This window comes from Botrytis byssoidea, assembly GCF_014898295.1.
Source record: "Botrytis byssoidea strain MUCL 94 chromosome Unknown BBYS_015, whole genome shotgun sequence".
Lineage (NCBI taxonomy): Eukaryota > Fungi > Ascomycota > Leotiomycetes > Helotiales > Sclerotiniaceae > Botrytis > Botrytis byssoidea.
Window position 1 is genome coordinate 968193 of NW_024065856.1, and position 14200 is coordinate 982392.

General features: G+C 39.9%; 2 protein-coding genes across 2 annotated transcripts; one reads left to right on the forward strand and one right to left on the reverse strand.

The window, feature by feature from the left end:
- Positions 1-205: 205 nt before the first annotated feature.
- Positions 206-4049, forward strand: EAE97_007769 (uncharacterized protein; the record flags this gene model as incomplete). Its single annotated transcript, XM_038878283.1, has 3 exons — positions 206-1326; positions 1380-3543; positions 3600-4049. 3 exons carry the CDS (start codon positions 206-208, stop codon positions 4047-4049), a joined length of 3735 nt encoding a protein of 1244 aa, XP_038731121.1.
- Positions 4050-8991: 4942 nt separating this feature from the next.
- Positions 8992-11226, reverse strand: EAE97_007770 (uncharacterized protein). The gene is made up of 2 exons (XM_038878284.1): positions 10533-11226; positions 8992-10478 (listed from the first exon to the last, which is right to left on the reverse strand). Exons 1-2 carry the CDS (start codon positions 11005-11007, stop codon positions 10123-10125), a joined length of 831 nt encoding a protein of 276 aa, XP_038731122.1. The 5' UTR covers positions 11008-11226; the 3' UTR covers positions 8992-10122.
- Positions 11227-14200: the final 2974 nt, after the last annotated feature.

Genomic DNA, 14200 nt, shown 5'->3' on the forward strand with positions numbered 1-14200 from the left:
ACAGAGTAACGAAACTACCCCACCATAACACAACAATAAAGTCTCGACTCTCCTTTCGACCAGAGCTGAGTGCCCTGCCCTTCGATTGCTATACCTATCACTTCGGCCTGGAAGTGAGGAAGGGCTTGGGATTAGGTGTTTGGCCAAAACTGTCGCCCGAGTAAGAAAGACATACAACTAAAGTAGGTGACAGTAAAACTTTGCAATGGAACATCTGCCGTCAATACTCAAAGGGCTCGGCATAACCTCCTCAGCAGATGATGATTCAAAAGATTCAAAACAGTGTACTTCGGTAGCTGTGGACCCAATTTTAAGTCCTCTCGGGTCGCAAGATGATTTAAGCAGTATAGGAGTTCTCGAGTTACTCGAATCAGACGAAAGAGCGGTTTTTATACTTGACCTCACGAATCCAGATAATACAACGCCGGTATATACGAATCCGCGACTGAAAGAATTACAAGTGCTAGGAAGCAAAGTTGGGGAATCTCTTGATCTGCGTGCGGCAACCAAGGATGAAAAGCATCGGGGATTTTTAGAATGGGCAGGAGGTGATTTCAGCGATGGAAAAATACCTGTTACACTATATTGTGGAGTGAGGTGGAGTGCGCAGACAATGAGAAATCGATGGAGGGTTATTGCTGGAGATGTAGGAGGAAGGATAGACGTGACCGGGGACAAACCTACCATTCAACGATCGCAAACTCTCTCGCCACAGAAAGCACGACGCATGTCAAAATCTGACGACGCATCTAGATCCTCACTCGAATCTCAATTAGAGGCATACCGGCTTCATCGGGAAGATACAATATCAATATTTCCACCAGCACAAGAACCAGTTACTTTGAAAGAGGTACTCGAAGTGGGAGATACTACACTTGGTCCGTTTGATATATTGGCGCCAGACACAATAGTAGAATTGTCACCGCATGTACGATTCTTCCTCGATTTTGATTGGGCATCTACGGAGCTTGGTCCCATAGATTCTTGGCCGGTTGAACTACGAAGAATGTGCAATTTCCTCATGTCAGACCCAAGACCTGCGGCAATGTATTGGGGTCAATCCAGAGTTATGATGTACAATGAGCCATATATGTTAGTCACAGGACAGAAGCATCCAGGGATAATGGGCAAAACCTTCTCAGAGGCATGGGCTGAAGTTGAAGACGCATTTAGTGATTCGTTCAACAAGGCGTATGAAACTGGTAAGGCTTCAACCATGGATGATGCAAGATTTTTTATCGAAAGACATGGATACTTGGAGGAGACCTATTATTCATTATCGATTTTACCGTTCAGTTGCAACAGCTACGGTAGTCATCTTGCTTTGTAAGTCGGAAATTTGATCGTTAGTTTGAGACAGGCGCTAATTTGAGGTGTAGTTACAATTCTGTATTTGACACTACAAGGCAAGTAGTTGCAGATCGTAGGATGATATTTTTATTACGACTTGGGCAGTTCATTGCTTCATCTCGAGAACCCAAGGACTTTTGGCAACAGCTTCTACGGGGGCTTGAACCAGACCATCCAGATTTACCGTTTGCTTTGCTGTACTCAGCCGGCAATGACGTTAACGAGACCCTTTCGGAATCTTCGGCATTAAGTCACAACTCAAACTGGGTACTGGAAGGCTCTGTCAGATTTCCTAGTGCAGGGAAGAATGTACCGAAACATATAAATTCTGATAACCCTATGGAGGAATTTCTACCCAGTTTTAGCGACCTTGTGAAATCAGATTGCCCTACGCTCTTACATCGAGAAGATGGCACTATCCCTTCATCTTTAACCACTGCTCTTCAGGGTACTCTTGCATGGGATACAGTTGTTTTCTTACCAATTAGAGCTACTACAGAAAGCGTTCTCGGCTTTCTCATCATTGGACTCAACGCTCGACGGAAATATGATGAAGATTATAGATTATTCATACAACTTCTCAGTCGACAACTCGCTACTTCAATGGCTGCGGCAGTACTTGTTGAAGATGAAATCCAACGTGGTCGAATGGCTGCCGAACATGCTTACCAAGATCGTAATCGGCTCTCAAAGAAACTCGAAATTCAAGCTCATGAAGCCTCGGAGATTGAAAGTCGTTTCAGAAGAATGGCTGATCTAGCTCCAGTTGGGATGTTTCACTCTGACGTTGATGGCAAATTAGTCTATGCTAACGAACTTTATCATAACTTAACGGAACACGACAGAAGTCTCAATACTAAAATGGGCTGGTACGATGTGCTTATGGAGGAAGATTGGCCGATTATGGATGTGCAATGGAAAAAACTCATGGGTGGGGAACCTGTCTCCTTTGAAATTCGGTTACGAGCACTTTTCAAGGGGGCTGATAAAATCGGGGATGAAGAAATTGATGGTCCAATCTGGATAATAGCAGCTGCTTATCCTGAAAAGGCGCCAGATGGTACTGTCGTTGGAGTTTTGGGTTGCTTGACCGATATCAGTCGACAGAAGTGGGCCGAAGATTTTCAGAAACGGAAAATGCTTGAAGCGATTGAGTTGAAGCGTCAACAGGAGAATTTTATTGACATGACATCACACGAGATGAGGAACCCACTATCAGCCATCATCCAATGTGCAGACATGATCGGAATTTCGGTCAAGGAATTTGATGGAGGAACTAATGATGTTGTTCTTCCAAGAGAGGCGGTTCACGGATACGCAGATGCAGCCTCGACGATCATACTATGTGCCCAACATCAGAAAAGAATCATCGATGACATTCTCACGCTGAGCAAGTTGGATTCCGATTTATTGTTCGTCACTCCTACCGAAGTACAGCCATTACCTATCATCAAAAATGCACTGAAGATCTTTGATGGAGAATTGCAGAAGAGTGATGTCGCGCTCAGATTTCATGTATCACCTACATTCGAGGAACTCAATATTGATTGGATCAAACTGGATCCAAGTAGATTAGTACAGGTCCTTATCAATCTTGTCACAAATGCGATTAAGTTCACACAAACTCAACCAAAACGGAATATTGCCATCACAGTGAGCGTAGCGCTCGAGCCTCCTAGCACACCAGGTCTTGTCTATCTTTCAAGAACTAATGGTCACAAAGACAACACGCCAGATAGTGAATGGGGAGATGGAGAGATTGTATATCTTCATATTGAAGTCCAAGATAGTGGCCGCGGTCTCGATGAAACAGAACGCAATCTTTTATTTAAAAGATTCTCCCAAGCCTCGCCGCGAACACATGTTCAATATGGTGGATCCGGTCTCGGTCTCTTTATTTCTCGAGAACTTACAGAACTTCAAGGTGGCCAAATAGGTGTCGCCTCAAAAGCTGGTGTTGGGAGTACCTTTGCGTTTTACATTCAAACCCGTCGTTGTGATCCACCTGAAGATAAAGATTCTTTTGTTCCTCAAATGGATGCTCAAGCACAAAATAATATCATTACGAATAATTCTCTTGCTCGGGTTAAAGGGCCTACTCGCCATCCTTTAAGAAGCCGTCGTTCTCAAAGTCCGGCTTCTTCAACACCAAAACATATTCTAATCGTAGAAGATAACATTGTCAATCAAAAAGTAGATTATTCCCTCATACTTTTTTGTTTCAGAACTTCAAGCTAACTATTCTCTAGGTCCTGAGTAAACAACTTCATAGCGCAGGTTGTATTGTGAGCGTCGCAAATCATGGTCTAGAAGCCCTTGAATTTCTCGAAAAGTCCACATTTTCAGCAACTCTACCAGAAGGCGTGTCAGGTATTCCATGCAATATTTTATTAATGGATCTCGAAATGCCAATAATGGATGGTCTTACTTGTGTACGACAGATACGTAAATGGGAAAAAGAAGGAAAGGTTAGAGGGAGAGTACCGGTAATAGCTGTAACGGCTAATGCAAGGAGTGAGCAGATTGCTAGAGCGAAAGAGGCGGGTATGGATAGTGTTGTTACTAAACCTTTTAGGATAGGAGAGTTGGTACCAGAGATGGAGAAGTGGTTGGTCAGGGGAGTAGTGTTGGATAGATTGAAGGAAGGTGCAAGGGATGAGAGAGCTGGAGTAGAGAGGAGAGATAGTGCACCGATTTAGGGATGGAAAAGGGGGGAGATAAATGATTCATAAAATGGGCGTTTGGATTCGCTAAATTGGATGGATAAAAACACTATATAGAGATTTGGATGGGTTAGGTGTGGTATATTCACTGTGATATTACCACATATTTGCATGGGAGAGACTATATGGTTAGGCGTCCTACGATGATTGTTTTAAGAAGGTTGGGATATAGGTAGCATAGCATAGCATAGTATAGCATAGCATAGCGAGGGTGTTTAGCGATTTGGAATTGGATTTGGATTTGGGATTTGATGTTTGATGTTTGATGTTTTTATGGTAGTTAGCATTTTGGCATTAGGAAGGAGTATATGAGATATTTCCTGGCTGTGTTGGAAATTTTGATATAAAGGGGTTAGTCATTAAGACCAATTTATTTGATTTTGATTTTTACTTTCATTGAATTGAATTGAATTGAATTGAATTGAATTTAGTCCAACTGAATTGATAACTTTGTTGATACATGTATCTGTATTTACTTATCTAAAGTACCTCGTACTTAATGATCCATCTATGAACTCAATATACTCGTATGGGAATAATAATTTTGGCGGGATGTGGACTTACCAATCATCTATTTTTCCCCACCCAACCATCCACTCAATTTGTGGATTAAAAAAATTAAAAAAATTCAACCCCACTCCTTCTTTCCTTTGCTTCCATTTCCACACTTACTTACTTACCCCTCCAAAAAAAACGCTCTTTCCCGAAACGTAAAAGATTCCATCGTTCCTTCCCAATCTGACACGGAAAAAAAAAAAGACTTAAAAGACTGATGAGAGTGGGATTCGAACCCACGCCTATTGCTAGACCAGGAGATTGTAAACAATCGCATTGTTAAGTGTTGAGTACCTTAACCTGGCGCCTTAGACCAACTCGGCCATCTCACCTTGTACTGGAAGGGTACGATTTTGTTGGGGGAGGGAGGGGAGGAAGGACTATATTTGAGGTGGAGGAGGGTGGAAGGGGGATAGATGGGGGGAGTTGGGGGGAGTTGGGGGGAGAGGAGATTGGGGGATGGAGGGGGAGTGGAGAGGGGATTGAGAGAGGATGAGGATGATAGGTAGGTACTGGGTAGTTAGTGGGTATAGAGAAGAAGCGAAAGGAAAAGAGAAGAGGAGTCTAGCTCAACACAATACAATACAATGCAATACAATATAACACAACACAACACAACATAATTCACATGTAATCTTACATACAATATAGTCAAGGGAATCTCAGAAAACTAAGCCTTTTTGAGAAATGCATACATATAGAGATACATATATATATACATCCATACTTAAAGAGATATATTCATACATATCATTTACTACACGCATTCTAATACTCTATCTAGATAGATCTATGATATTATTTTATCTATTTTCTGTTTTCTGTGGTGATAGGGTATAGGGTGTAGGGTGTAGAGGCTTAGGTGTTTGGAGGTTTGGAGAGATCTATATGAGGTGTGAGGATTTGTGTTTGTTTGGTTGGTTGATTGGTTGTTTATAGTGATTGGGTTGGGGTTGGATTTGGATTTGGATTTGTGGGATATGGTATATGGTATATGATATGAAGTTGTTTGGATATAGAAGACTCGAGAAAATTCCGGGGGGGGGGGCTTATTGAGGGACTTGAGGATTTGTTCATTCCTTTTCGATTTGTTATGGAGGAGCTTGATGGGTAGCTTTTATATTTAGGGGCTAGTATGGGATTTTTGTGGTATGGTATTGTATTGCATTGTATTGCAATACAATATATCGTGAGATTGAGTATTCAGTGATACATTTAAGTAGAGGGGAATGAAGAGGAGAGGAGAATCGATATAGTTATCAATTTTCTGGGTCTGGCTACGAGTTTGAGGATGAGAGGATTTGATTTTTTTCATAACTTGGTTTGATTTAATTTGATTTAGTGATGCTTTGGGACGATTGTTTATTTCGAGGGTTTTATTTTGTTTGTTATTTCCTACTTGGAGTATTGAAGTATTGGAGTATCTCTCATACAGATTTGTGAGATCCGTCTCCACCTCCTTTGGAACTTGGAATATTCTACATATTTGCAACTTGACACTTGTAGAATATGGAAAGTTTAGAGATCTGCTTGTACTTATTACTTTCTTCAGATCTGTCTTCATAATCACATAGTGAAGCTTGATGGAGGTATCTCGGATGAAGTTTTCTCTCGAGTAATCTCGATAAATTATACTTTCAAGGAGATTTTTTTCTTCTTGGCTTGTTGGGATTTTCTATGATGATGAAACGTCGTTACGAGGGTTATTTGTGTGTCTATATAGTGGAAAAGGAGTGTTTCCTTTCTTGGTGCGTGGTTTCTGCTCAGATGATGTGGTAGTTGCGAGTTGAGTTTGTGTTTGTGAGTAGAGATATCAGATGCGTAGATGATATGGTATATATAAGTATGCTGTAAACTTAGAGCAAGTTGTAAAGTGGATTGAGGTGTGTGTGAATAGGATCTTTGGACGAGTATTCATGTTATTTTCTAATGCCATGTAGACTGAATGTATTGGGTGGTATGTAGTGTTTACTGTTGTAAAGTGTTTGAAATAGTGCATTATGTATAACAGCAAACTTGCAAGTCTGGAACTCGTAGAATTTGGTTTTGGTTAACATGGTTGTCGGTAATAGTACTGTCCTTCATTTGGACTGAGAACCAGAAATGATAGAAGATGTGGACTTTTGGTAACAAATATGATTTTGATAGATGAGCTATTGAGAGTATGTATTGGCTCTTTACTCGGAGATCGAGGTCATTGGGTAGTTCCCAAGTCAAAGCATCAGATTGAACCGAATTTATGGGTGAATATATAATTTTGGATGAAAGAGAAGTACACTGATTTGCAATACACAATTCTCTTCTCTCACCAATTCAACTACATAATTCAACAGCTTATACTCACCTACTCACTCACTCCTTTACACAGATATCTCCATATAAACAGTCAATACTCCCCCCCCCCTCCCTCGACCTCCATACTCGAATCCTCCATCCTCCACCCTCCAACTCGCCAAAAACTCCCCCTTCACCGCTTCTAAAATTCTTCACCCTTTACTTCCCCTTCACTCCATCCAAACCTCTCAATTTATTCACTCCCATCTATCTGGAACTTCTCACATCCACAGATCACGTTACACTCCCTCCCTCCCTCCCAAATCTTTTGTTGCACATCTCACATTTTCCAATCTCACGAGACTTTCTCAAATCCCGTTTTCTACCAATTTGAAAAGCTTCATTATTTTCTTCCGTACTGCTTGCCTTGCCTCAAATTGTAATGGGATGAGGAGATCGAGAAGTCGATTTCTTTTTTTTGGTTTGAGAATATAGATAGGCAGATATTTCTTGTATACATAGGTACCCAGCTATAATTATCGCGTTCACTCTTATATATCTTGTCCCTTTCACATTCCCACACTTCACTTCACTCTATTCCATTCTACCCAACCACATTGCTTCCTCAACAACCTAGGAGTTTTGTTGCATATCTCAAATTTTCTGATCTCGCGATAGTCCCCGATTTGAAGTCTTACTGCGATTTGAAAAGCTTCATTTTTTCCTGATTCTATTCATTCTTGAATCCTTATTATAAGCATAGAAAGAGATACTTTATTATAGGATGTATATCCGTCTACCCAAAGTTTTGATTTATTTATTCTTTGATTGTTCTACGTATTCACTCTATATATATCAACCCTCGTCATATTCACTCATTCGCTGCTCCATATCACCTCTCTGACAGTCAAGAAACTTTTGTTGCATATCTCATATTTCCAATCTCGCGATACTTGTAGAATTTGACGTCTTTCAGCAAACTGAAAGGCTTCATTTTCTCTACTTCAATCTATCTCCATAATCTCGAAATGGAGAGGAATACACAATTCATATTATCCTTCTCCTCAAAGTCCTGACTTCACACCCACATTCCCACCCTCAACCTCACTCTTCCTATATTCACTTTATTCGCTTCCCCACCATCACTTCCTAACAACCTGAGGGTTTTGTTGCACATCTCATATTTCCAAAATCTATACATGGTGTAAGAATCCTTACACGCATCATACACGGTGTAAGCGAGCTTACACGATGTATACACGACATAGTATCTGTACATCATGTAAACACTATATACTGGTTACGCATAACTGCACTAAGGCTTCTATACATTTTCTAATCTCGAATAAAGGGTGCGTTTGGTTCACTCTTTTAGAAAATTATTAGACCTCATTTATTTAGCAAATAATACATAATAATGCGTGTACCGAACGCGACATGTAGTGAAATTTCTATTTCGGACTTGTTATAATTCCAAATCTGAGATCTTATATCAATTTGAAAAGCTTCATTTCTTCCTCTTCCTTTTCTTTCGATACCCAGGTATCTTTGTCAGAAATTTGTTCAAGATGGAGGGATAGAAATTTGGAACATCCTATTCTACTAGTCAACTACCTAACTAAACTCATCAACATACCAATCAACCAATTAATCATATCACTTCACCTCCAATCCCCTACACTCCTAGATATTACTATCTTGATCTATCTTATTTTGCTTTGCTATATATTCAAACCCCCCATGAATCAACACCCAGCTCAATAACCAATCAGCCATTCCATCTATCTAATTCATTTATACAGCTATAATTATCTCCTCTTTAGATAGATATATAGATAGACCAAGTTATTTCGACTATAAGTTTACAAATAAGCGATATACATTGTATCTCCTCGCACTAAAGTACGAATCAGGTATACATCTAAACGCCTCTTTTAGATCAATTGAAATTTTAGGAATCGATTTCATGTATTTATTCATCCATGGATAACCTTATTCACTCCCTAATCAGAATATATAAGATCAAACAACCACCCCTCTCCATCTCTCCATCTCGTTATTTATTCATTTCTTTTATTTCCCAACCCAATCTCCTCTCAAAATCGTCAGAATACTAACTCTCCTTTATCTTTACTACCATCACCATTAGCTCCTCCAGCTTCACCATCACTATCATCAGCTTCACATTTAGCTCTAGTTTATACTCTATTTTTTCTTCTCCTTCTCCTCCTCCTCCCCCTTCTTCCTTATTTCTAAATAAAAAGATTCAAGACCTAAAGATATAAAGATATAAAGAAGGAGAAGAAGAAGAAGAATATATATACCACTTACCTAAATAGTACGTATAATAACGCTAAAAGACACAGCTATTCGCTCTTCTTATTCATACAACCCTATGCGATCTCACTCCATATATTCCCAATCTCAAATAGACCATCTTTCTTAAAAAACATCTATATAGTGATTCAAGAATTGAAAATGCCATGCCTGAATTGAAAATTCGCCTGCCTAGTCTTCCCATCCATCCATCCATTCATCCATCCACCCATCCTATTCATCCTTAATAATGTATATCCTGACCCCAAGTACAAGTACAAGCACAAGTACAATAACATCCTCAATCCTATTCCCAACTCCATTTCAAATCATCCTAACAGAGATCCTCGAACAATAAAAACCTGCCCATCTACACATCTATCTATCTATTACCGGCCATTACCACCTCCACCTCCCTCATACCAACATTCTCACTCTCTCATCCGACCTTTTAACACCACCAAAGCTTCACAGAGAATAAGATCCCCGTATCTACATTCTGCAAATTAAGCAAGAAAATTAATGTATGGCTCCACAACATTCACCAATATTAAAACCCTCTTTCTCAATCTCCAAAACAATATCCACCCCTATTACCGAAATATAGAAAAAATAAAGAAACTTTTAGCAACACAAGCAAATGTGAAAACACCACCAAATCGCGTAAAATGTCTGAAGAAATGGCTGAATAAAGAAGTAGGCAGCAACGAAAACTTGTAACCATTACATGCGGACCGGGTCCTCATCGTTACAAGCGCATTTCCATCTGCAAATGACCCTTCAACTTCATCACTGCGAATATTCCTCAAAAGGATCTGCAGATATTCATTCGCATCTGGAACAATATATTGATAATATTGAAGATTTTCCCATCACTTCCGAGTAAATCGATTGCCAAGATTAATCAATCTTTAGTATGTTCCTCATCCTTCTTTCCCATGCGACTCCAACGAGATTTTGCAAGTGGTGCTACCGCAACAGGTTCCTTTTGCGTAACCGGTGCTACTACAACAGGTTTTGGTACTTGTACTTCAACGATAGGAGCTTTGAGCGTAGGGGCCTCTCCCAATTTGCGCGTGGTACTTGTGTGTAATCTTTGTAAAATATCGTGGTTTTGAAAGATTACTGGTTGATGTTTGAAAGCATCACTTGGAAGAGGTCTGCGTGGTGTTCTGGCAGCAATTTCCAAACCTGACTCGCTGGAGGATGATGCAGAGGAGGGCGCTTTATCATTTACCGGACTGGTAGTTTGGGGTACAGCTTTGATTATGTTAGTATATTGTTTGATGTTAATAAGATCAGAGAAACAATTACCTCCACATTGAGCAACACTTGAGATAGGACTTATACCAACAGCAGAATCGGGAGCATTGGGAACTTGAGTTTTGATTGGGGGAAGAGCCGTGGATCGATTGACTGCTTCGAAGAATGATACATGTTCTATACGAGAATTCCATGTGGGATTATAGCCATCATAACTAGTGGCGCGGGTCATAGCAGGTGTGCCATCGGGAGTGGCATTTGCAGATGAAAAAGTACTGTGAGTACGACTGACAGTTCTCTGACTTCTCCGTCTATTGTGTTCTAAGATTTTGGGTCGATCTTCATGTTTCCAAGTTGGGGGTGCGCTGAAAAGTGCATCGACTGAAGCATGTGATGGAACATGTTTGTATGAAGCTTTGGCAGTTTCTTGTTCGTCTTTCTTTTTTTCCTCCTCGTCGGCGGTGACTTTTGCTTTGTTTTCTTCAATAGCCTTTTTGGTACGTTTAAGCCTTGAAAGTATTGGCATTTTGGGTGAGATGGATTTATATGTTGTGTTATTTAAGGGTATGTATGAAGTGAGAATCAAAGTGATATACAATGATTCAAGGTGATTTGATGTTGAGATACTTGAAAGTATTGAGAGGGATGAGATGAATGAGATTAATGAGATGAGACGAGGAGATTAGAGGAAGAGTAAGAAGAAGGAGAAGAAGAACAAGAACAAGAAGACAAAACAAAAAGTGTACAGAATCAAGAAAGCGAATATTTCAAAAACTAAAAAGCCGGTTCGAAAGAAGACTTTATTCACATACCTACCTAGTAGTATGTAACCTAAGCAAGATAGGTATACTAAATACAATACTAAATCCCACCTGCCATTTCTCTCTTCCACTTTCTCGTGATCATCTATCAATAATTCCTATAAATTCCACATCAGGTAACATTTAACATCCCGTCCACATTGATCACATCAAATTTTTTAATCTTGTGTGTGATTTAACTTTTCATCTGAGGATGATCGGGAATTTAACTTGTGTACTAAGGAGTTACTATTTTTAAATCGGGAATTTAGTACGGATGTGAAGCTTTCAAAATGCTTGAAGTGGTCTTGGTATTACCTTCTACTCGTCACCTCGTTAATGTTTCACATTGGGGGTTTTGGTATCAAGACTTATTAGGTAGATATATCTAATGAGAGGAAATCAATCTCTATTCGAATTTTCTTCACTCATTTTCCCCATCCATACTTCAACCCTCAGAAAGACGAGTATATCTACTGACCTACCTATTAGATTTCCAACCTCGCATATTCATAAAAGACGGAGGACAGGAGTAGAATATGGGGAAATACCCACACACGCACAGAGTTTAGCTCCATGAACATACCAAGTAATAATATGACAAACGTCTCCGAGAATTTAACACATAGAAAGCCATTTGTCTTCTCAACAACAGACTAACAAACAAGACCAAGACCAAGACTAAGACTAAGTCCAAGTCCACAATACAATCTAGATAACCTCATCAATATCAAACCTCAAATCTTGAACTCAAAATTCGAATCCATCAATCTGCTATCTACTATCTACACAATTTGATAGCTTGACGTGTGGATACCTCCTCTACTCTCCTCTCCTCCCCTCTACCTACCAAACCCATCTCATCTGATCTCATCTCTCTCCAACAATTTCAGCAATCCATCACATCACCATCACATCACCACCATATCCAATCAGCATCCCCAAAAATTTCCTCCCCCTCCCCCTCCCCCCCAAACTTTCAACATGGGAATTTTCCGGCGCAAAATGTGAAAATTTGATGCCGGTTTCATTGCACGCTCAAACCTTAAAATTTACGTGTCGCAGGGGATATACTAGATAAGGAGGTGTGGTATACGCATATAGATAGAAGTTGGTATATTTTCGAGATATGATATGATATGATATGATATGATATGATATGATGTGATGTGATGTGATGTGATGTGATGTGATATGATATGATATGATGTGATGTGATATGATATGCTACCCGTCTTCCCTCTCTTCCTACCCCCAACTAACACATCACATCACATCACAGACCACACTATCAAGTACCTAACTCCATTAGGTGGGTAATGCAAGAAAACAAAGAAAGAAAGAAAGAAAGAAATACGATGTGATGTGATGCGATGGATATGGAAATATCGAGGTTTTTTATTTATTTGGAAAGTGTCCTGTACAAGTATCCCGTGAAGGGGAGGGAGGGAGAGAGGAGTGATGATATCGCATGTGGTATTTATTTATTTATATATTGGAATGTGAATGATACCTAGGTAAGTTAATTATCTAGATGGTGTTCATGATATGCAATCAGATCAGATCAGATCATATCATATCAGACCAGACCAGACAGATAACTAAAAACTCCTCTAGTTATCCTTAGCATTCTTCTCCTGCGTATCAACGAGTATATGAGCAAGCCAATGACGTAGATATTCCATGTATGTAATGATGATAGACAGATATGCACATCGGTTCGAGCATACCTACACCGTAATGATCTTTAATCTCCTATTTATTTCTTCTCAGATACTGATGTTTTTGTGCTACGGACACCTCTTGTGTCTGGGAACTGATCAGAGCGTGTCTGGTTGTATGCCACGCTGGTGAATGAGTGTATGATAGATGCTATGCATACGCTTTGCAAGTAGCGCAAGATTATCGCCAAAAAGCCTGCTCTGATGATCTGGCGAACTAATCTATAGCACGGAATATCAATCTAGACTTGCTAAATGCCTCGTATCTTCCAGTCATCATTTGATTTTTCAAATGAACATTTCGACTTACCTAGGTATCCAGATTTTGAGTGCAAGCGACCAATTAACACTTCGATAGGATCATCTAGCTTACTCTGTAAACCTCCTGAGAGTACGGCCTTGAATATCAACTTGATTTCCACTGTGTATCGATATCTGGAAGAGTGTTCGGAGGATCAATCACCGGAACGATCATTTTAAACTTCCAATTTCATTGGACTACTCGATGTCTTTAGTGATCCTTGGTACCTCTAACACATATCGGTAAACACTAGGTAGACATAAAGAGAGCATTACCAAGTACCAAACACCATATGGTTTTAGTGGTACTTACCACCGAAACCATGAAACCATGTACCAATCCGTGTATGATGGAGGTTGCCAGGAAATCATTTGTCTTAGCCCTATCTCGGGTATGCAAAACATTAAGGAGTAAGAGATGGTACTGCAAGTGGTCAGACGTTTGAAAATATACGAAGAAATCTTCCGATGAATTGGTATTGAGGTGGAGCTTGAAATAGCTTCTCAGTCGTACCCAAAAAGTATAGAATGCCATGTGGGAAATGCTTTGGGGAAATGTTTGGAGCCGGTCGATAGAGTAGAGCTTGTGGAAGGTATGTGCGAATTTGCGGGAAGTTTATGGAGTATGAATGGCAATATCTCTCAGAAAGATAGACTAAATCAATGGAAGACTTCCTTCCATCAAAAGAGACCATTACAGAATGAGAAGATATCTGGGGAAGATAGAACTATGCAGCAAAATGTTACCTAGACCTCAACGTTAATTGAGGCCGAAGACTTAGGCTTTTCTCTCCTCGTCATATCGCTTGCTGCAGAGATTGATCGGAAATACGATACTCAACTAACGGTATATATTAAAATATAGTTGGAAACGTCAATAGATCAAGAGAAGGTTTTG

Coding starts and splice junctions, on each gene's coding strand:
- EAE97_007770 (XM_038878284.1), bottom strand. CDS start 11,007: ATGCCAATACTTTCAAGGCTTAAACGTACCAAAAAGGCTATTGAAGAA. Junction 10,479..10,532: donor AAGTGTTGCTCAATGTGGAG/GTAATTGTTTCT, acceptor ACATAATCAAAG/CTGTACCCCAAACTACCAGT.